Source organism: Molossus molossus, unplaced genomic scaffold, assembly GCF_014108415.1.
Source record: "Molossus molossus isolate mMolMol1 unplaced genomic scaffold, mMolMol1.p scaffold_m16_p_19, whole genome shotgun sequence".
NCBI classification, from domain to species: Eukaryota; Metazoa; Chordata; class Mammalia; order Chiroptera; family Molossidae; genus Molossus; species Molossus molossus.
The window spans coordinates 3081794-3102947 of NW_023425354.1; the positions used below are offsets into that span (position 1 = coordinate 3081794).

General features: G+C 52.3%; 1 protein-coding gene across 1 annotated transcript; it reads right to left on the reverse strand.

The window, feature by feature from the left end:
• Nucleotides 1–6173: 6173 nt before the first annotated feature.
• Nucleotides 6174–20651, reverse strand: AFMID (arylformamidase). The gene is made up of 11 exons (XM_036269425.1): nucleotides 20555–20651; nucleotides 18901–18991; nucleotides 10501–10605; nucleotides 10375–10423; nucleotides 8836–8921; nucleotides 8673–8745; nucleotides 8393–8490; nucleotides 8110–8188; nucleotides 7871–8012; nucleotides 7575–7679; nucleotides 6174–6215 (listed from the first exon to the last, which is right to left on the reverse strand). The coding sequence occupies exons 1-11, from the start codon at nucleotides 20612–20614 to the stop codon at nucleotides 6174–6176; spliced, it is 930 nt and encodes a 309-aa protein (XP_036125318.1). The 5' UTR covers nucleotides 20615–20651.
• Between the last annotated feature and the right edge of the window lie 503 nt (nucleotides 20652–21154).

The window sequence follows — 21154 nt, forward strand, 5'->3', positions numbered from 1 at the left end:
TTCTACCGATATGAATGGCATTCGTTGAAAAAAAAAAAATCTTCAGGAGCACAGTCCATCAATTCAATGTTTTAAGTTTAGGTTTCAATTTTTTTCCATTAATATTTTTATTTTACTGAAAACTTCAGCTGCTTAGGTCTTTTCCATATGATTCTTAAAAATTATTATTACTCCTTTTCATCATATACAAGAGTCATATAATATTGATAATATATTTATTATAACGTTAGTATATAACATTGAATATGCAGAAAAATCTCAACATTTTGGGCTTTGGTTCTTTTCTGTAGAAACTGAAAGAGTTATCACTAAGCTGAAGTATTTGGAATGCCTGTGCTTTTTCTAGATTGTTCTTTTTATTGTATATCATGTATATTTATACAATTATACAGGGTAAAATATACTTAACATATATAATTTATCATTTTAACCATTAAAAAAATTTTTTTTTCCTTTATTGATTTTAGAGAGAAAGGAAGGGAGAGGGAGAGAGAGAAACATCGATGAGAGAGAACATCAATTGGCTGCCTCCTGCATGCCCCCCACTGGGGACTTGGCCCACATCCTGGGCATGTGCCCTGACGGGAAATCGAACTGGCAACCTCTTGATGCATGGGTCGATGCTCAACCACTGAGCCACACTGCCGGGCTCATTTTAACCATTTTAAGTGGGCTGTTGAGTGGCATTAAGCATATTCACACGGTTGTGCAGCCGTCACCCCATCCACCTCCAGAATTTTCTCATCTCCCCAAATTGCAACTCTGCTCATTAAACTCTAACTCCCCATTTTTCACAAGATTTTGTAACATATATTTAATTCAGAGATCACCTTTTGGTTCTATCAAATTTTATCAGTAACAGCTTCTGCCATTTTGAGCTTTCTACATTATTTCTACCAGGTTCTTATTGTCTTGGGTCCAAATTTTTGTTGTTGTTGTTAATCCTCACCTGAGGATATTTTGTCATTGATTTTTAGATAGAGTGGAAGGGAGGGAGGAAGAGAGAGAGAAACATCCATGTGAGAGAGACACATCAATTAGTTGTCTCCTGCATGACCCCGACCCGGGCTGGGGATCGAACCTGCAATGCAGGTACATGCCCTTGACTGAGAATCAAACCCAAGACCCTTTGGTCTGAAGGCAGATGCTCTAACCGCTGAGCCTAACCAGCCAGGGCTTGGGTCTGATTTTTTTCTTTATTGTTTTGAGAGAGAGAGGAAGGGAGAAGGAGACAGAGATAGAAACATTGATGAGAGAGAACATCAATTGGCGGCCTCCTGTATGCCCCCTCTGGGGATCGGGCCCACGACCTGGGCATGTGCCCTGACCGGAATTCAAACCAGTGACTTCTTGGTGCATGGGTCGACGCTCAGCCACCGAGCCACACTGGCCGAGCTGGGTCCAATTTTTAACATCTCGATTTAGTAGCTAAAAAACCTTGAGGCTTATATCAGTTTAAAGACACTTGTTGCCCTGGCCGGTGTGGCTCAGTTGGTTGGGCGCCATCCCGAGCACCAAGAGGCTGCCAGTTGAATTCCCGGTCAGGGCACATGCCCGGGTTTCAGGCTTGATCTCCAGTTGGTGGTGTGCAGGAGGCAGCCGACCGATGTTTCTCTCTCTCTCAAATCAATAAAAACATATAAATAAATAAATAAAGACATTTACCATGTGCAATTTCGGCCGTTGTCAAACTTCGTTTGGTTCATTTCTACCAGTCAGTCATTACCAACGGGATGAGAAGCTGGCAGCTTGGATTTCTCAGCTTGGGCGCAGCTGTGTCGGTTCTACTGCTGAATTCTCAGGGTCAGAGGGAGGGGTCAGCAGGAGGGTGGGGTCGACCACTTTCTCTGAGCCCTGGGAGCTCCTGTTTCCCTAGGGCCCCGCGGTCACATGGGACATTTTGATTATTGCTCACCCGAGACTCCAACGCCACATGGGCTTGTTTTCAGTTGCGCCTCTATTTTTATTTATTTACTATTATTATTATTTTTTAATCCTCACCCGAGGACATTTTTCCATTCAGATAGAGTGGGAGGGGGAGAGAGAGATAGAAACATCGACGTGAAAGGGACACATCGAGTGGTTGCCACCCGCAGGACCTAACCAGGGCCGGGGACAAACTGCAACTGAGATACATGCCCTTAGCGGGAACCGAGCCCGGGTCTCTCAGGACCGCAGGCCGACGCTCTAACTGCTGAGCCAAACCGGCCAGGGCTGCGCCTCTTTATTGAGAACAGAGGCCGGTCACCTCTTCTCGAGTTGACGAGTCACTTACCTTTCTTTTCCGATTGCCAATCACCTGTGCCCGCTCTCCTGTTGGGTTGCTGAGCTCGTGCCTGTTGCCTGGTGAGAGCTTGTATGCAGAAGAGCTGGGACCTCTGGTGCCATGTCCCCCACCCTGAACCCAGTTTGTTGTCTTTTAACCTCGTCGTATGTTTAGGTTTCTGTGCAGTCCGACGTACCCTCGCTGTCTTTCTGGCTCTTGTTTTCCGTTCCTGGTTGTCTTCTGCTGTTCAGTTGTCTTTGCCACGCAGAGAAGGCCTTGCTCCACTGTGAGATGACTTGTGGAAGGCACTCATCGACGATTTCTTCTGGCTTTGGTTTTTCGGTTGACGACTGGGCCCTCCAGAAGCATGTGCACGGAGGGTGGGTGAAAAAGGGTCAGGCTTGTGTCCTCCAAGATCTGGCCTGTGGCCCCCACGCCGACTTGTCAATTAGCAGCTTTGCACAGTGGTTTGAAGCACACTTGTCTCAATCCTAAACTCCCCTAGGTGCTGGGACCTGAATAAATGGAGACACAGAGCCGCTGGCAGGAGTCTGGAAAAGATAAGGAGTCTGGGGTGGAAACCAGGCTCCAGGAGATCCCTGTGCAGCCCCTAACCCTGGGCGACCAAAGGGGGCGCCACCTGCCCTGCTCCACAGTCAGGAAGGAAGGCCTCCAGGCCACACGGAGAACTCCAAAAGAGCTTGAAGGGCAAGGGACAGGGAAAGGGAAGGAGCTCAAGGCCCTGAGGACGTGGCTGACCGCCCAGGCCTGGGTGTCCTGGAGGGCCACCTTCCAGCGGGGGCCAGGGCAGGGCCACCACAGGGAAGGCCTGCAGGGGAGCAGGGACAGACCAGGCAAACTGCCCCTTTCCCTCCCCAAAGCAGGCGCCCAGCACAGAAAGTCCTGCAGCCTCCGAGGACGAAAAGCCACCTGTGTCCCTGGTCTTGGTCAGAACAGGGCCTTCGGACCACGTCCCCAGCGGAAGGGCTGGGCAGACGGCGAAGTAAGAGGCCTCGCTCGTCCTCCGGAGCGCGCCGGCCTGCTTTCTTCCAATGTCACGGGGCCGGGGTGCCTTTTTATCTTATCATTTTAAATTAAAGTTGGGAGAGTAGTACAAGGAATACTCATGTACCCAGGTTTTCCAACTGGTTTACACTTGCCTGTTGTTTTATTGTTCTCATTCTGTCTCCATGTGTGTGTACACACACGTGCATACACACACACATATGTATGTGTATATTTTTTATTTATTTAATAATTTTTCTTTATTGATTTTAGAGAGAGGGAAAGGGAAAGAGAGAGAGAGAGAGAGAGAAACATCGATGAGAGAGAACATCGATTGGCCTCCTCCTGCATGTCCCCACTGGGGATTTGGCCCACAACCTGGGCATGTGCCTTGACCTGGAATCGAACTGGTGACCTCTTGGTGCAGGGTTGACGCTCAACCAGTGAGCCACACCGGCCAGGCTGTATGTGTATATTTTTTACCTGAACCATTTAAGAGTAAGCTGAAGGCATCCCAACTCTTTACCCCTAAATACTTCATTCTCTCACATTATCACAATACAACTATCAAAATCAGGAAATTTAACATTGATCAGTTATCTCATTCAGTCTATTTAGTGCAAGTTTTATAGCCAACTGAAATATTTCTAGTAATACAAAATTTATACTCGACAAAAGAAACTGAGAATCGCCCCGCTTCACCGTGCGGCCTGCGGGTGAGCACAGGGCACCTGTCCCGTCTCGTCCGGCGGCGGCTGGCACCTGCCAGTCACAGGTGGACGCACGTCCGCGAGTGAAAAGGGGGTCACACAGCCTGAGGGCTTCTGTTCTGTCCTTTGCTTACCTCAAGGCATTTTGCCTTAAAAAGTCATAACGTAAGGGAGTAATTCTCACCCTGGTGTGGTGACGGAGTGACAGGCTTTCCTGCCAGCAGCCCCGAGGTGTCCCACCAGGAATTTGTTGCAAATATTAAATGAATTCATACGGCCCGGCCGGTGTGGCTCAGTGGCTAAGCGTCGACCCTGCACCAAGAGGTCGCCGGTTCGATTCCCAGTCAGGGCACATGCCCAGGCTGTGGGCCCGATCCCCAGTAGGGGGCGTGCAGGAGGCGGCCAATCGATGTTCTCTCTCATCGATGTTTCTATCTCTCTCTCCCTCTCTCCTCCTCTTTCTAAAATCAATCATGAAAAATAAATAAATAAATAAATAAATTCATACAATTTGTGGGTCATTTTCTTTAAAAATCTAGAGTAGGTTCAAGTTACCTCCGGAAGATCATTCTCCTTTGCCTGCATCCTGAAGGCTTTTTGAATATTTTAATGTTTCAAATTGCAGACTACATCTAAGTACTTGTTACATTTTTATTCTAAAAGATGCAAAGAATCCTGAAGAAACCAACTCGTCACCCCGCTGTTCCCTGCTCCTCTGTTCTCCCTGAAGGTGTGGGTCCCCCCCTTTCCCCTGCACTCACAGAGCCCTGGGCACACTCGGAAACAGCACTTCCTGTGTGTTAGGTGACGTCACTGATGGCACTCAACTGTATCACTGAGCATGTGCTTTTTAAAATTTTTCCTTTTTTCAGATAGAGTGGGAAGGAAGAAGGGAGGGAGGGAGAGAGAGAGAGAGAGAGAGAGAGAAACATCGACATGACAAAGATCCATCAATTGGTTGCCTCCCCCATGACCCCAACCAGGGCCTGGGATCGAACCACAACCGAGGTATTGCCCTTGACCAGAATTGAACCTGTGAATTTTTGGTTCGTGGGCCGACGCTCTAACACTTAAGCCAAACCAGCCAGGGCACCTGCTTTTTTTTTTTTTTTAATATATCTTTTTATTGATTTTTTAGAGAAGAAACGGGAGAGAGATAGAAACATCAATGTGAGACAGAAACACCGATCGGCTGCCTCCTGCACGCCCCTGACTGGGGCCCTGACTGGGAATTGAACCAGGACCTCTCAGTCCTTGGGATGACCCTCAATCCACTGAGCCACACCGCCGGGCATGCACCTGCTTTGTCATGGAATTCTGCATCTTGGATTTTTCCCACGTGATGAACATAGATCTCAGTCCGATGTCCATGTGGTGGCCGGCTGCTCAGATGTGCTTATTCCTTACTGACGAACATCGAGACGAATTCCTTTTTTTGCTGTAATAAATCACTCTTGAACTACAAGCTACTCAGAGTGGGGCAGAGAGGCGGTGGGCACAGCGGTGGCAGACAGACACAGCTGGTTCCCGGGGGATTGCACACTCCCCTGGGCGCCGGAGGAAGCTCGTCCGCTTGTGGCTGTCACTGTCCTGTCATGGGCAGGGCTTTCGGGGACAGGTGGAGCCCCGGGCTGAGTGGACAAGCCTGAAGCGAATGGCAGAAGTGGTCTGGGGAGCTCTTTCCACAGCGGCAGCAAACTTCTCTGCAAAGAGCCGGGTCGCAGTGATTTCAGCACCGCGGGCCGCCCAGGCTCTGACACGGCCACCCCACCCGGCCGCTGCAGCTCAAAAACCCATCGTCAACCAACGAGCGTGGCGGGGCTCCGATAAACCTTTATCCGTGGATGCTGAAACCTGAATTTTCTATCATTTTTACATGTCCCGAAGAATATCCTTTTCTGACTTGTTTAAAAGGTCCGTGGGCAGCGGGCAGGCGGAAGTGTTGACTTGGCCAGAGGCGGCCGGGCATCGGGCAGCATTGCCCTGGGCTGGACGGTCCCTGGAGCTGTTCCATCCACACTGGGGCACGGGCGTGGACACCTGTGTCTGCTCCGAGCAATGGGAAGAATGGGCTCGGCCAGGGCAGGCGGGCAGACGGAGGCTACCAGGCAGCGGGGAAGCGGGGGCTGGCAGGAGGGGGCAGCGGTCAGGCCTCCTGTAGAAGCCCGGAAGTCGGGTGTACGTGGCGGGGTTCAGGGGCCCTTGGACTCCTGGAAGATCGTTTTCAAAAGAATCTGCAGCAGGAAGAAAAGACACAAGCCCGAGAATTGAGAGGCACTTGTGCGGCTGTCTCGGAAGGAATGTGATGAAAGAAACAGGCTGCATATGTGTGACCCTAAAATACAACCTGGGGGTCATCTCCTCCCCTCAGAAATGTGCTAATGAAGCTCCCAGCCTCCTGCAGACTTACCTCCTGGGCTGCCGGGCTGTGTGTGACCCATGAGCCAATTGTTTTCTTTTTTTTTGGTACGTGCCCCTAGCGGGAACCGAACCAGGGACTCTCTGGTCCCAGGCCGACGCTCCAACCGCTGAGCCAAACCGGCCAGGGCGAGCCAATTGTTTTCAAACAGTTGAAAAGAAATCCAAAAATATATGATTTTGAGATATGTAAAAATGATATAAAATTCCAATTTCACAGAGGATCCCTTTGTAAAGTATATAATTGTCTAACCACTATGCTGTACACCTGAAATTAATATAAAATAATATTGAATGCAACTGTAATTGAAAAACAAAATTAAGTCCAGCCAGTGTGTGGCTCAGTGGTTGAGCGTTGACCCAGGCACCAGGAGGTCGCCAGTTCAATTCCCGGTCAGGACACATGCCCAGGTTGTGGGCCCGATCCCCAGTGGGGGGCATGCAGGAGGCGGCCAGTTGATACTCTCTCTCGTTGATGTTTCTATTTCTCTCTCCCTTTCCCTTCTTCTCTCTCTAAAATCAATAAAATAAAATAAAAAAAGAAAAGAAAAACAAAATTAAAAAAATAATAATAGCAATTCAAATTTCAGCATCTATAAACAAAGGCTTATCGGAGCCCAGCCACGTCGATTCCCTTATGAATTGTGGAGGCTTTTCAGCTACAATGGCCGAGTTGGATAGCTGTGTAGGAGACCGAGGGCTCCCAACTCCTAAAATATTTACTTCTTAGATTTTTCGAGAGATGTCATTTAGGGATATTTGTTTTTCCCAGTCGAAAAAGTATGTATGGCCTGGCCGATGTGGTTCCGTGGTTGAGCATCGACCCATGCACCAAGAGGTCATGGGTTTGACTCCTGGTCAGGGCACATACCCAGGTTGTGGACCAAATCCCCAGTGCGGGGCATGAAGGAGGCGGCCACTTGATGTTCTCTCTCATCGATGTTCTCTCTCATCGATGTTTCTATCTCTCCCTCTCCCTTCCTCTCTCTCTAAAATCAATGCAGGGAAAAAATTTTTTTAAAAAGAAGTATGCATGTTCTCGGTAGAACATGGAAATAGATGACAAAAAGCTGGCCAGTGGCTCCTCTGTGCTCCCGGCCGGCCGCGCCCCCCGCCCCGTTCCTGTAGGCGCTGTGACAGGACCCACGCCATCCTCAGCGAAGGGACGTGCCCACCTGGGTGAGCGCATAGTCCTCCTGGGTTAGTTTCCAAATGATCTCAAAGTGATCCACGTCGGGGAGCTCTCTGAAGGAGGCTTCCCACCGTCCTCTGCTCAGCGTCTGGTGGGGAACAGAAAGGTGCATGAGGCCCAGGAGGCGGGCTCACCCTGTACGGGGCACGGACCAGGAGCTCACTAGACATCTGCTGAATAGTGACGGATGAGCTTAGGGCCATTTGGGTGAAATAAAGGTAAAGTTAATGAGCTCGCATGACCCTCAACCTCCAGCCCAAAGCAGGGTGCTCGGGGTACCTGATAAAAATCCCAGGCCTGTCGGTGGAATTCGGGGCTGTCATGTTGGCCCACAATCACCAGCACGTGGCAGGCTGGGTCCATGGGCTGTGTGGGGGTCACCTCCAGGCGCCACTGTGGGCTGTTCCTCCGAGCATCCTCCCTGGCACAGGGGGTGGGCGGTCAGGAGAGAGGAGCCTGGCCCTCACCCCTGCAGCCCTCACAGGATCTCAGCCAGCTGGGGGAGGGGAGCGACTCACAGGGTCATGTGAAGAGGGTTGTTCACAGTGGTGTACACAATGGGCTCCAGGTCATAGACCCCACTCACCAGGAAAAAGCCTGGGGGGAGAAACAGTCAGAGGGCCCGGGGGCAAGTGGGGCCATCACCCCACCCAGACTAAGTCTCAAGCGGGCACCAAGTGGGCAAGATGGGGCCAGCCCAGGCTCCAGGACCAGGAGGCGAGACCAGAACAGGGGGCAGAGAAGAAGCAAACAGGCCCCATGGGGTGGGGGCCGCCCAGCAGGCCAGGCACCCATGGAAACCTTTGAAGTTGGGTACGACTCCCTGCTTGGTCCAGTTAACCAGGAGCATCATGGCAGCCAGGTGGGCCCCAGCTGAGTGTCCGCAAAGGTAAATCCCCCTGGTAGGAGTCAGAGCGGGTTTGCATTCAGTTTCCCAAAACATCCGGCCAGTAGCAAGGAGTCCCAAGCTGCCCTCTGCTCCACAGGCCAGGACAGCTGGAAGGCATCGGGGGGCTGAATCCGGTGTCCTCCTCTGCCCCCACCCCCAGCATCGGCCAGGAAACCCTGAAGTGATACTCACTCATTGCGTGGATACTGCTTCTGGAGAAACAAGATGCTCCGGGTTACCTGGTCTACCATGTGGTCCAGGGTACCTACACAGAGAGCGCGAGCTGGGTTCCGTCAGGGGCGGGCTCCCCTCCAACGCCCGCGGGCCCCCAAACCTGCAAAGCCTCTGTCGTTACCTTTGGGGGCAGTGTCATAAGCCACTATCACCACGGCTACTCCCTGAGCTGTCAGCGGGCCCACCATGTAGGCTGATTCGTCTTTGCTGCAGAAAGAGACAAAGAGGTGACAACCGGCGGCAACTCGGCCACCACACTGCGCCGGTGTCCTGACCACCCGGAGCACTGCCTCTCGCTGACCCTGTGTGGTGTGGAGAAGGGCAGCTCTGTCCTCGCCACACCCCATGAGAGTGATGGGAACTCGGGGCCTCCTAGAACCCGAGCCTGGTCTCGTCCTCAGCCTGACTACGCTCTCCCTCTCACATGCTGTTTTGAGAACGGAAGGCCAGGCATGCAGAGACCGTCACCTGGCAAAGGGCAGAGCACAGCAGACGCGCGGTGAGCGTGGACGCGCGAGGGTGAGGGTCCCATCACAGGCGCCCCCTTAGTAAGAGCCCAGGGAGCAGGTGTCCCTGAAGATCCCAGATGCCCTCAGCTTGTCTGAAGGTGACCAGCTGTCCTGGTTTGCCCAGGACTTTCTTTCTTTTTAAAATATATTTTTATTGATTTTTTTTTTTTTTTAAGAAAGAGATAGAGCCCTGGCCGGTTTGGCTCAGCGGTTAGAGCGTCCGCCTGCGGTCCGGAGAGACCCGGGTTCGGTTCCCACTAAGGGCACGTACCTCGGTTGCAGTTTGTCCCCGGCCCTGGTTGGTCGTGTGGGTGGCAGCCCCTCGATGCGTCCCTTCACATCGATGTTTCCCTCTCTCTCTCTCTTCCTCTCTCTCCCTCCCACACTGTCTGTACAAAAAATGGAAAAATGTCCTCGGATGAGGATTAAAAAAAAAAAAGAAAGAGATAGAAACATCAATGTGAGAGAAACATCGATCAGCTGCCTCCTGCACGCCCCCTACTGGGGATCGAGCCCACAACCTGGGCACATGCCCTGCCCGGGAATGGAACTGGGACTTAGCCTGTGGGACGACACTCAATCCACCGAGCCGCTGGCCGGGGAGGACTTTCTCTTTTTATCACCAGAAGGCCCATGTCCTGGGAAGCCACTCAGGGCCGAGCAGACTTTGGTCATAGAGCAGACCGACAGTCCAATGGTGTTCCCCGAAAAGATGCGTCCACAGAAGCCCCAGCGCCTTCGAAGGTGACCTTATTTGGAAATAGGTTCTTTGCAGATGTAACTAAGCATCTTGAGCCGAGCTCATCCCGAATGTAGAATGGGCCCGAAATCCAACGAGGGGCGACCGCGCACGAGAAAGCTCTGAGACAGACACGCAGAGGCCGTGTGCAGACAGAGGCCGAGAGGGGAACGATGCGGCCACAAGCCGAGGAACGCCCGGGGCCACCAGAAGCGGGGAGAGGCCAGGACGGGTCCTCCCCTCAGGCCTTTGGAGGGAGCGCGGCCCTGCTGACACCTTGGCCCCGGGGTTCGGGCCCATCCCCGTGTTGCCAGCCCCCAGCGCGTGGCCACTGTGCCGCAGCCGCGGGAACTCATAGGCCAGGTGAAGACGAATCTCCCTGGGTCTGTGCTCATCCCGGTGTGCGACCCACCTTCCACTCTGCCAGTACCCTCCGTAAACGAACACGAGGAGAGGCAGGGCTGTAAGACAGAACCAGGGCGCGGGCTGAGCGGGGCCCCAGCGGGGCTCTGCCTGGGCACCCCAGCCCTCTGCTCACCTTCAGACACTGCGTCGGGGAAGTAGATGTCCAGCTTGTCCCCGTCCCCGTCTCCATAGGGGACATCCAGCAGGCTCCTCCTGGTGGCCCGGGCCCTCTTGGTGGCTGTCTCAGGAAACAAACAAGTCGCTTGATTTCCTACTTGATTTCAGGTAGAAACCTTTTCGCTAGAAGCCCCTTTGGGTTGACCAGTCGGCTCCAGCTGTCAATGCTTCCCCAAGTCCTCATGACCCTGGGCTGGGTTCGGAAGCACCCCACCTGTGTGTGGTGACAGGGACCAGACTGGCCCGTCCAAGCGGGCCCAACCCTTTCTGCTGACGTCTGCCCGTGAGTGAGCTGGCAGTTCCGAGAGGCACCGCTCCGATCGCTGCAGTACGTGCCCTCGTGTGTGCTACCCTTTGCTACGTGCTCTGGGAAGGAAACATTCTCCAAGTATTTGGAAAAACACGAGGGAAACAAGATATAAACTCACTAGAAATAAACAGGTGATGAAACTGTAGAAATACAGACCTGGGAGCCGAGATGAAAAAGGTCAGAGTGATGTGAAAATTGGCAGCACCAGGGTCAGGGACAAGGAGGAAGGGCACTGGAGAGAATCCTAAGTACTGTATGTAAAGACCACAGCGAAGGTGGGGGTGGGAGGGGACTCTGCATGGTCATGCTGCAGTAGAAAATGCTCCCAAGAGTCCCCCCAACAATCACCGAAATCCTGGTAGGTTAGCTACCCCCAACACTGGGCACATGGCAAGCTTTTCTGGATGGCAACTTGGAAATGTGCATCGAAGCCCAAGGTCACATCCATTGACGCATTACTCCTTTTCTTTTCTTTTTTTTTTTTAGAGAATGACACTTTTTTTTCCTTTATTGATTTGAGAGAGAGAGAGGGAGAGAGAGATAGAAACATCGATGAGAGAGAACATTGACTGGCCGCCTCCCGCATGCCCCCCACTGGGGATCGGGCCCACAACCCGGGCATGTGCCCTGACCGGGAATCGAACTGGTGAGCTCTTGAAGCAGGGTCGACGCTCAACCACTGAGCCACACCAGCCGGGCGATGCATAAGTCTTTACCCATATATTTATTATAAAAATATAATCAGAAATATTCCCAAGGACTTGTTTTGAAGATGCCCACAGTCATACTATTTATTTATAATAGCAAAGCACCGGTCCCAGCCCGTGGCCTGTAGAGAAGACGGGTTAGACAGGTTGGACACATGCTGGTATGCCCGTCCCTGCCGTGTTATTTATCTCAGCATCCATCATCCTCCACAGGTTTCTTCTCGCTTTCGTCTGTCTGCCGCCCTGCCTAGCACACAGCTCTGTGAGGATAGGGGCGTGGCTTTCCCCTCCTCTGTACACCCAGGACCCGATACACGGGAAGCACTTCTGTTTTTTATTTATTTGTATTTTTAATTTTTAAAAACATTTTTTTTCCTTTATTGATTTTTAGAGAGAGGGGAAGGGAGAGGGGAAGAGAGACAGAAACATGAATGAGAGAGAACATCGACTGGCAGCCTCCTGCATGCCCCCCACTGGGGATCGGGCCCACAACCTGGGCATGTGCCCTGACCGGGAATCGAACTGGTGACCTCTGGATGCAAGATCGATGCTCAACCGCTGAGCCACACTGGCCAGACCATGGGAAGCACTTCTAAAATGTGTGTGAAAAAGGAAAAGAAAATTGTGTCATAATGAAAGATTTCAATAAGAGGTGCTGGGTCAACTGAACACCCAAATGGGAAAACGAAGGTTCCGTGACCCCTGCCTCACCAGCCGGATCAGTTCCAGTGGACTCTAGATCTGCACGTGACAGACAACAAAGCGTTCAGAAAAGGAAATGGGGTCTTCGTGACCTTGGACAGGCAAAGGTTGCATAAACAGAATCCAAAATGCATTTTCTACTTTTTTGGGGGTACATCTTTTTGTTGTTGTTACAGTTGTGCTCGCCTCCTCCCACAACCACATCAAAATGACAACTAAACTACAGGACAATCATTCAGAACCACCTGAAATCAAGCTGAATGGAAGTCCTACAACTACGGAATTAAAGCAGCAGCCACACTGAGACTGGTAGGAGGGGCAGAGGTTGAGGGGCTGGTCCCACACCCACATGTGGTGGATAAAAATCAGGAGGACACCTCGGCTGGGAAGGTCCTCCCTGAGAACTGAGGGGTCCCCGTCCCACACCAGATGCCCTGCTCAGGGTTCCTGCGCCAGGAAGAGAATCCCCATCACTTCTGGCTGTAAATCTAATGGAAACTGAGGCTCAGGGAGGCTGAGGCGGCTGGAACCCCAGGCAGCTGCTCTTAAAGGGTCCAAGCATGGACTTACTCAGACCCGCTCCCTCCAGGCTCCAGCGTGGGGGAGGCAGCTTGAAAGGCACCAGAGACACACGGGGAAGAGCTGAGTTGTTTGGCACTGGGCCGAGAGCTGGGGAGGCTGCACCATCACCCAACCACCTCCACAAGCGACACACTCAAGGAGTGGGCTCAGTGGGTACCAGAGCCCTGCTGCAGTAAGTCTTGCTCTGTGTGTTGGATCTCTGCACAGCTGATCCTCCAAGGTAGTCAGAGGTCAGTGGGCACAGCCAATCCTTGCAGCTTCTCAGCCTGAGTAAATCTCTCTGATTGACCTGCTAACAGCAATCAAGACTCAATTACAACAGAAGGGTCTACAGTCACTTGGGGGGGTGCACCTCAAGGGTGATCACGGAGGCTGTGCCACTGGACCCTATAGGACGCCTACTACATAGGCCACCCTATGAAGCCTAGGAGACATAGCAACTCTATCTAATACATAGAAACAAACACAGGGAGGCAGCCAAAATGAGGAGACAAAGAAACACGTCCTAAATGAAAGAACAAAACTAAATTCCATAAAAAGAACTAAATGAAATGGAGATAAGCAATCTAACAGATAAAGAGTTCAGAACATAGGTTATAAGGACTCTTAAGGAACTTAGTGAGGACCTCAAGACCATAAATAAAGATCAGTCAGAAATGAAGGATGCACTAACTAAAATAAAGAATAATTTACAGGGAATCAATAGTAGAGTAGGTGAAACCAAGAAGCAAACCATCGATTTGGAATGTAAGGAAGCAAAAAACATCCAATCAGAACAGCAAAAAGAAAAAAAGGGATCCGAAAAAATGAGAATAGTGTAAGGAGCCTCTGGGACAACTTCAGGCACACCAACATTAGCATCTTGGGGGTGCCAGAAGGAGAAGAGAGCGAGCAAGAAATTGAAAACCTGTTTGAAACAATAATGGCAGAAAACTTCCCTAACTTGGTGAAGGAAACAGACATACAAGTCCAGGAAGCACAGAGAGTCCCAAACAAGATGAACCCAAAGAGGCCCACACCAAGACACATCATCATCAAAATGCAAAAGTTTAAAGACAAAGAGAGAATCTTAAAAGCAGCAAGAGAAAAGCAGTTAGTTACCTACAAGGGAGTTCCCATAAGACTGTCAGCTGATTTCTCAAAAGAAACTTTGCAGGCCAGAAGGGAGTGGCAAGAAATATTCAAAGTGATAAAAAGCAACGACCTACAACCTAGACTACTCTATCCTGCAAAGCTGTCATTTAGAATCAGTGGCCATATAAAGAGTTTCTAAGACAAGAAAAAGCTAAAGGAGTTCATCACCACCAAACCAGTATTACATAAAATGCTGAAGGGTCTTCTAGAAGAAAATAAAAAATATGAATAAAATGGCAATAAATACATATCTATCAACAACTGAATCTACAAACAAAATGAACAAGCAAAACAGAAACAGATTCATAGATGCAGAGAACTTTTTGTTGGTTGACAGATGGGAGGAGGATTGGGTGAAAAAGGTGAAGGGATTAAGAAGTACAAATTGGCCCTGGCCGGTTTGGCTCAGCGGTTGGAGCGTCGGCCTGCGGTCCTGAGGGACCCGGGTTCGGTTCCCGCTAAGGGCATGTACCTCGGTTGCAGTTTGTCCCTGGCCCTGGTCGGTTGTGCGGGTGGCAGCCACTCGATGTGTTCCTTTCACATCGATGTTTCTCTCTCTCTCTGTGTTCCAATCTCTCCCTCCCACTCTACCTGAACAAAAAATGGAAAAATGTCCTCAGGTGAGGATAAAAAAAAAAAGTACAAATTGGTTGTTAGGCTGATGAACCTCAAAGGGAAGGGGGCAGCAGGAAGAGATAAACCAAAGAACTTATATGCATATATGCATAACCAATGGACATAGACAATAGTGTGGGGAAGCAGGAGGGGGGAGGGAGCAGGAAGGAGGAAGTCAATAGGGGAAAAGGAAGGAACATCTATAATACATTCAACAATATAGATAAATTAAAAAATAAAAATAAAATAAAAATTGACTCATTATAAGAAAATAATAATAGCCCAGCCAATGTGGCTCAGTGGTTGAGCATTGACCCATGCACCAAGAGGTCACCAGTTCAATTCCTGGTCAGGGCACATGCCCAGGTTGTGGGCCCGATCCCCAGTCAGGGGCACACAGGAGGCAGCCAATTGATGTTGTCTCTCATTGATGTTTCGATCTCTCTCTCTCTCCTTCTAAAAATTAATAAAGAAAAAGAAAATAATATGTTTTTATTGATTTTTAGAGAGAGAAGAAGGGAACGGGAGAGATGGATGGGTTGCCTCCTGCATGTCCCCCACTGGGGATGGAGCTCTGACCAGGAATCACACTGCTCACCTCTTGTGCATAGGTTGACGGACACTCAACTGGCTGGGCAAAATGCACTTTTGAAAAGGAAAAACTGTATTTCATGATGTAAAGAGCAAGACCAGGTTTCACGGATGTCACGCAGCGTCATCAGCGCCAGCTCCGATGCTAAGGGTTGGCAAGAAGAGAACTGCAACCTGGGGTCCACGTCCTGGAGGTCCCCGGGACCCCAACCTTGGTGGCCACAGTGGGCCCCTGGGGTGGATGATTCTGCAACTCCAGAACAGGCAGTCTTTTTTTTTTTTTTTTGTACATGCCCCTAGCGGGAACTGAACCCGGGACTCTCTGGTCCGCAGGTCGAACACTGAGCCAAACGGGTCAGGGAGAAATGCTTTTTTTTTAAATCCTCACCCGAGGACATTTTTCCATTTATCTTCAGATAGAGTGGGGGGGAGGGCGAATGAGAGAAAGGGAGAGAGAGAAACATCGACGTGAAAGAGAAACATCGACTGGTTGCCTTCCGCACGACCCCCACCAGGGCCGGGGATGAACCGCAATGAGGTACGTGGCCTTGGCCAGAATCGAACCCGCGACTCATTGGTCCGCTGGCCGACACTCTAACCGCTGAGCCAGACTGGCCAGGACCAGAACAGGCAGCCTTGGTAGGTAAAGATGGTTTGCATAAACTGTGTTTCTGTAAGTGTGCAAAATGGGCTGTGCCATTTCAGCTGGGCTGCTCAAGGCTGAGAGAAATAAAAATGATGGTAGATGCCAAATTTCCCACGTGCCAAAGCAGGGGTGAAGTGGCTGCAAACCAGTTTTGCCATCCCTGACCTCTCTACTGACCCCTGTCCCTGGGGTGAAGGGGCAAGGCCAGCGAGAGGTGTGTTCTGTGGGTCCCTCCCCATAGAGGGATGGGGGCAGATGTCCCATCTAAAGCTGCAGCTGACCAACTGCTCGGAGCCTGATGTGTGAGTTCTGCAAGGACCAGCCACCAGAACACAACGGGCTCCACAGAGGTCCATGTGCCACAGGGGTGCAGACCACTCTGCAGGGCATACTGAACAGAACTGATCTATTATTAATTAGGCAAGTTTTAATTGGTTAGAACTACAAGAACTACAAGACCTTGTTACGTGAATCAAACATTGCGTGTGTGAGTAAGCTGAAGAGCTTCTTAAGAATCGTATTGCATTGGGCACATCATTTAAATGTTTGGAGGATTCAGTCTGTGAAAGTTATGTGCAAACTGAGTGTAAGTTTAAAAAATAAGTGAGTGCCATTACTTTTCCTGTGAAGAAATAATACCGTAATATGGTTAAAAAAAATACACAAAAGGCTTTTCAGTGAAATGTTCCCCCACCCCCCGCCAAAGTGACTACCCCTACCCCCCCTTTTGGGGGTTAATCCTCCCCCAAGGATATTTTTCCATTGATTTTTTGTTCTTTATGAGAGAGTGGAAGGGCCCGGCCGGCGTAGCTAAGTGGTTGAGCATGGACCCATGCACCGAGAGGTCCCGGTTCGATTCCCAGTCAGGGCACATGCCCAGAGTGTGGGCCAAATCCCCAGTGGGGGGCATGCAGGAGGCGGCCAATCAATATTCTCTCTCATCGATGTTTCTATCTCTCTCTTCCTCTCCCTTCCTCTCTATAAAATCAATAAAGAAAAAAAAATTTATTTAAAAAAGGAGAGAGTGGAAGGGATGGAGAGAAAGAGAGAGAAACATTGACATGAAAGGGATACATCGATTGGTTGCCTTCTACTCTGGCCAGGGCCAGGGATTGAACCTGCAACCCAGGTACATGCCCTTGACTAGATAAAATAGACAGACAGGGTGTCTACAAACTCGCGCAGGTGTCCCTGTGCACTCAAATATTTACTGAGCAAATAGGAGTATTTGGCATAGCGCTGGGCCTAGCAGGGAACTCCAAGGAGCCCAGGACACAGCTCTATCCACCTTTGTGGGGACAGGTGGGTGCTGGAATAAGCCCCCCAAGCCCGTGCCTCCTGGTGGGTTATCTCAGGTTGGAGAGCCACCAGCCCGGGTGCTCCGATGAGTCCGTGCAATACAGCAGATTTGCCAACACCAGATTTCCCAGCCGAGGGGAGAAGCTGGCTGCTTCCTCGCCCACACTTCCCCGTGAAGCCTGCTTCCACAGCCCAGCACAAGCACCTCTCCAGGGTGAGAACTGTTCAATGGCTAAACAAAGGTGGTATGTCCACACAATGGAATATTACTCGGCCATAAACAGGAATGGAGTCCGGACACATGCTACAATACAGGTGGATCTCCAAGACATTGCGGCATGGGGAAGAAGCCAGACACAGGATACCACATGCATATGATTCGATTTACATGAAATGTCCAGAATAGGCCAATCCACACAGACAGGAAGCAGTGGTTGCCAGGGGCAGGGGGTGGGGGCATGGGAGTAAATGCTTAACTGGTAGGGGTTTTTCTTTCCAGTTTGAGGAAAGTGTTTTGGAGCTAGAAGTGATGGTTGCACAACATTGTGAGTGTGCTAAGGGCCCTGGGAAACCCTGTCAGTGGCAGGGGCTGTCAATCACAAGGCCCCACCCACCTGGCTGGTGATTGGTCCTCCTGGGGGAGGGTTTGGAACTCAGGTAGGAAGGCGAAACCTGCAGAACCAGAATGGCAGGACCGGGGTCCTAACGTATGCATATATGAGACTTGGTAAAACAAGTTTAAGAGGAATAGGGAATAGTGCTTAAGACCGCCCTCATCTGTGAACTGGGTCAGTTGAACCGGCTTGGGGCCAGCAGGAGCAGCGGGAAAGGAAGGGAGTGGAACCCGAACTGAAAGCTGACCACAGGGCTTGCAGAACGGCTACTGACCAGAGTTTGGCGGGGTGGGGTGGGGGAGGCAACACCCTGGCCTTAGCTCTTGCCACTTAGGAGTGATGCCCTTTCTCAACAGGGTTAGCTCTTCCCCTTCAAGATGGACAAGACAGACAAACAGGGAGGTGTTCTACAAACCCACGCAGGTGTCCCTGCGCACTCAAATATTTACTGAGCAAATAGAGGAGTATTTGGCATAGCTCTGGGCCTAGCAGGGAACTCCGAGGAGCCCAGGACACAGCTCTACCCACCTCTGTGGGGACAGTGGTGCTGGAATAAGCCCCCCAAGCCCGTGCCTCCTGCTGGGTTATCTCAGGTTGGAGAGCCACCAGCCCGGGTGCTCCGATGAGTCCGTGCAATACAGCAGATTTGCCAACACCAGGTTTCCCAGCCGCGGGGCGAGGCTGGCTGCCTCCTCGCCCACACTTCCCCGTGAAGCCTGCTTCCACAGCCCAGCACGCGCTTCGCCAGGGGGCACAATGCAGCTCAGCAGCCGGAAACAGAGCGGAGATGGGAAGGACCTCGATACCTCGCTAGCTCACAGGTTCCCAAGTCCTGACTTCTTTAAAGAAAAAAGGAGGCCCTCCCTCTTTTCACTCCACCTCCCCGTGCTACTGTGGCATGTGGCCTTAAGGCCTGGGCACGGTTGGTGGAGCAGGAGGGCGGTGGCTCATGGTTGATTGGGCCTCTCTTGCTCTGCAGCGAGGGCTCCTCCGCTCCTAGTCATGAGCCCACCGGGAGGCTTACGCAGGTCCTGACCTTTGGGAACTGCCCTGAGAGCTGGGCTGTGTAGCCACTCCTCTCCCCACCCCCAGCAATCTGAACCACTGCCACATGCTAAAGTCCACCCAAAGCGGCCACGGAGAGGTCTCCCGGTACCCTCGTTTCCAATCATCGAATAAGTCCTCATGACTTCCTCTGCTCCCAGTCGGACAACCCATCTGCTGGGGCTGTACTGCTTCTCCAACTCCTATGGGACACAGACATAGGTTCCGTGAGATCTTCGTTCTCCACACAGAGTGTGCCCCACCTGCCACATGCCTGGGTGCTCTTCTGCCCTGAGAAGCTCCCTCCCCAGAATCTCAGGCTCTCACAGGCGCCCTCAGCTCCCTTCAAGCCCTCCAGTCTCCAGCCCGGCAATCCTGCCTTTCTCTCCCCCATTAACTAATCAGATGCTTCAGCTACATCACAGACGCGCTCAGATCAGTGGCCTTGAAGGACAACCATGCCTTTCACCAGCAAACAGCCTTAAAGGAAGGATGAGATCTCATAAATGTGTCCCGATTAACACCAGCAGCTCAGACCACTGCAGACCAGGGAGCTGGGGTGGCCGCTGCAGAGAAAGTGATGTGGAGTTGATCTTCAAAAGGGGGTACAATTCTGGCTGCAGGAGGACACAGCACAGTCGAAAGGGCAGAGGTCATAAGGAACTAAAGGTCAGTTTGGAAACACTGACTGGCCAGATTGCTAAAACGCAGAGGTGAGGCTGGGAAGCTGCGGCCGGAGGACAGGGGTCCTTGGATGTCAGGCTAAGATGTTCAGACTTACTTCAGAAAGTATCAAGGATCAGGGATCTGGAGCAGGGGCATGAAGGCAAAGGAGAGTGGCAAAGGCTGAACTTGGGAACAGGGTGGCCTCATGGAAAGGTCTTGGGCTCTGGAGTCAGATGGGCTGAGTGTAATCCAAGCTCCATCAATTATAGGTTCTTTTACCCCAGACAAATCACAGTCTCTAGGTCTCAGTTCCCTCATCTATATAATGGGCGTAATAATAGCAGCCTCACAAGGTTCAAAGACATAAGGCATGTATGTAAACCAAGTAAAGCTAACCACTCAAGTGCGGGTTACCTCCTCTTCCTATGGAACAGGGCTCCTGGCCAGGGGTTTTTGGATCTGTACCTGTGAGTGCTATTGTCTGTAGGATGTTCGCTGCCATGCCTGGCACACTCCGCAACTGCTACCATCATCTTTATCGTTATTGTTTATGATAATAGCATTGCAGTGGGTTTCTGATAGCCCTCTGATATTGTAGGTGAGTGTGTGACAGAGGGAGTCAGCCAGACAATAGGACTGCGTAGGGGCAGGATCCACGACTCATCCGATTCTCAGAAGCTCCCATCACCAAACGCAGGCATGCCAGTGAGGAAGCTGTAAGGCTGTAAGGGAGTGGGAGTCACAGGTGCGCTGCGCAGGTGGTTTCGGACCTTCACCAGCACCCTGCAGTCAACACCGGTCCCTGCGTCCTTCAGCGTCGGGCACAACCTCACACTCATTTCACAACCTCAGCCTCGGGTCTGACACTTCGACCCGACTCTGGCAGCCTGGTCACGTGGCCAGGACTTCAGTTTTCCCTACCCTTAAGGTCGGGCTCCCGGGCTCCCGAGGGCCTGCCGGGGGCGCGCTCGCCGCGCGAAGCTCTCGGTGCGGGCGCGCGGTGGGCATGCAAAGGCGCCCACCGGAGTCCTCTTAGAATCTGCAGCTAGTCCCCTCTGACTGCTGTCCTCAGCCCCAGCCTCTGCCTGCGAGCCGCCTACCGTCTCAGACATCTTCTTCCAGGGAGCCTCGCCCTTGCCACCCTCCCGGGCAGCGTCCATCCCGGCGTCTTCGCTCTCCGCTCGGATCGGCGCGCGCTCGGCGAACCACTTAGCCCTGGGCGGAGAGGCGGTGCGGTGCGGGGGTCAGGCCCCGCCCCGAGCCCCGCCCCCGTGCTGGTGCCCCGAGCCCCGCGCTCGTCCCGGGCCCCGCCCCGAGCCCCGCCCCCGTCCTGGTGCCCCGAGCCCCGCGCTCGTCCCGGGCCCCGCCCCCGTCCTGGTGCCCCGAGCCCCGCGCTTGTCCCGGGCCCCGCCCCCGTCCTGGTGTCCCGAGCCCCGCGCTCGTCCCGGGCTCCGCCCCCGTGCTGGTGCCCCGAGCCCCGCGCTCGTCCCGGGCCCCGCCCCCGTCCTGGTGCCCCGAGCCCCGCGCTCGTCCCGGGCCCCGCCCGCGTCCTGGTTCCCCGAGCCCCGCGCTCGCCCCGGGCCCCGCCCGCGTCCTGGTTCCCCGAGCCCCGCGCTCGTCCCGGGCTCCGCCCCCGTGCTGGTGCCCCGAGCCCCGCGCTCGTCCCGGGCCCCGCCCCCGTCCTGGTTCCCCGAGCCCCG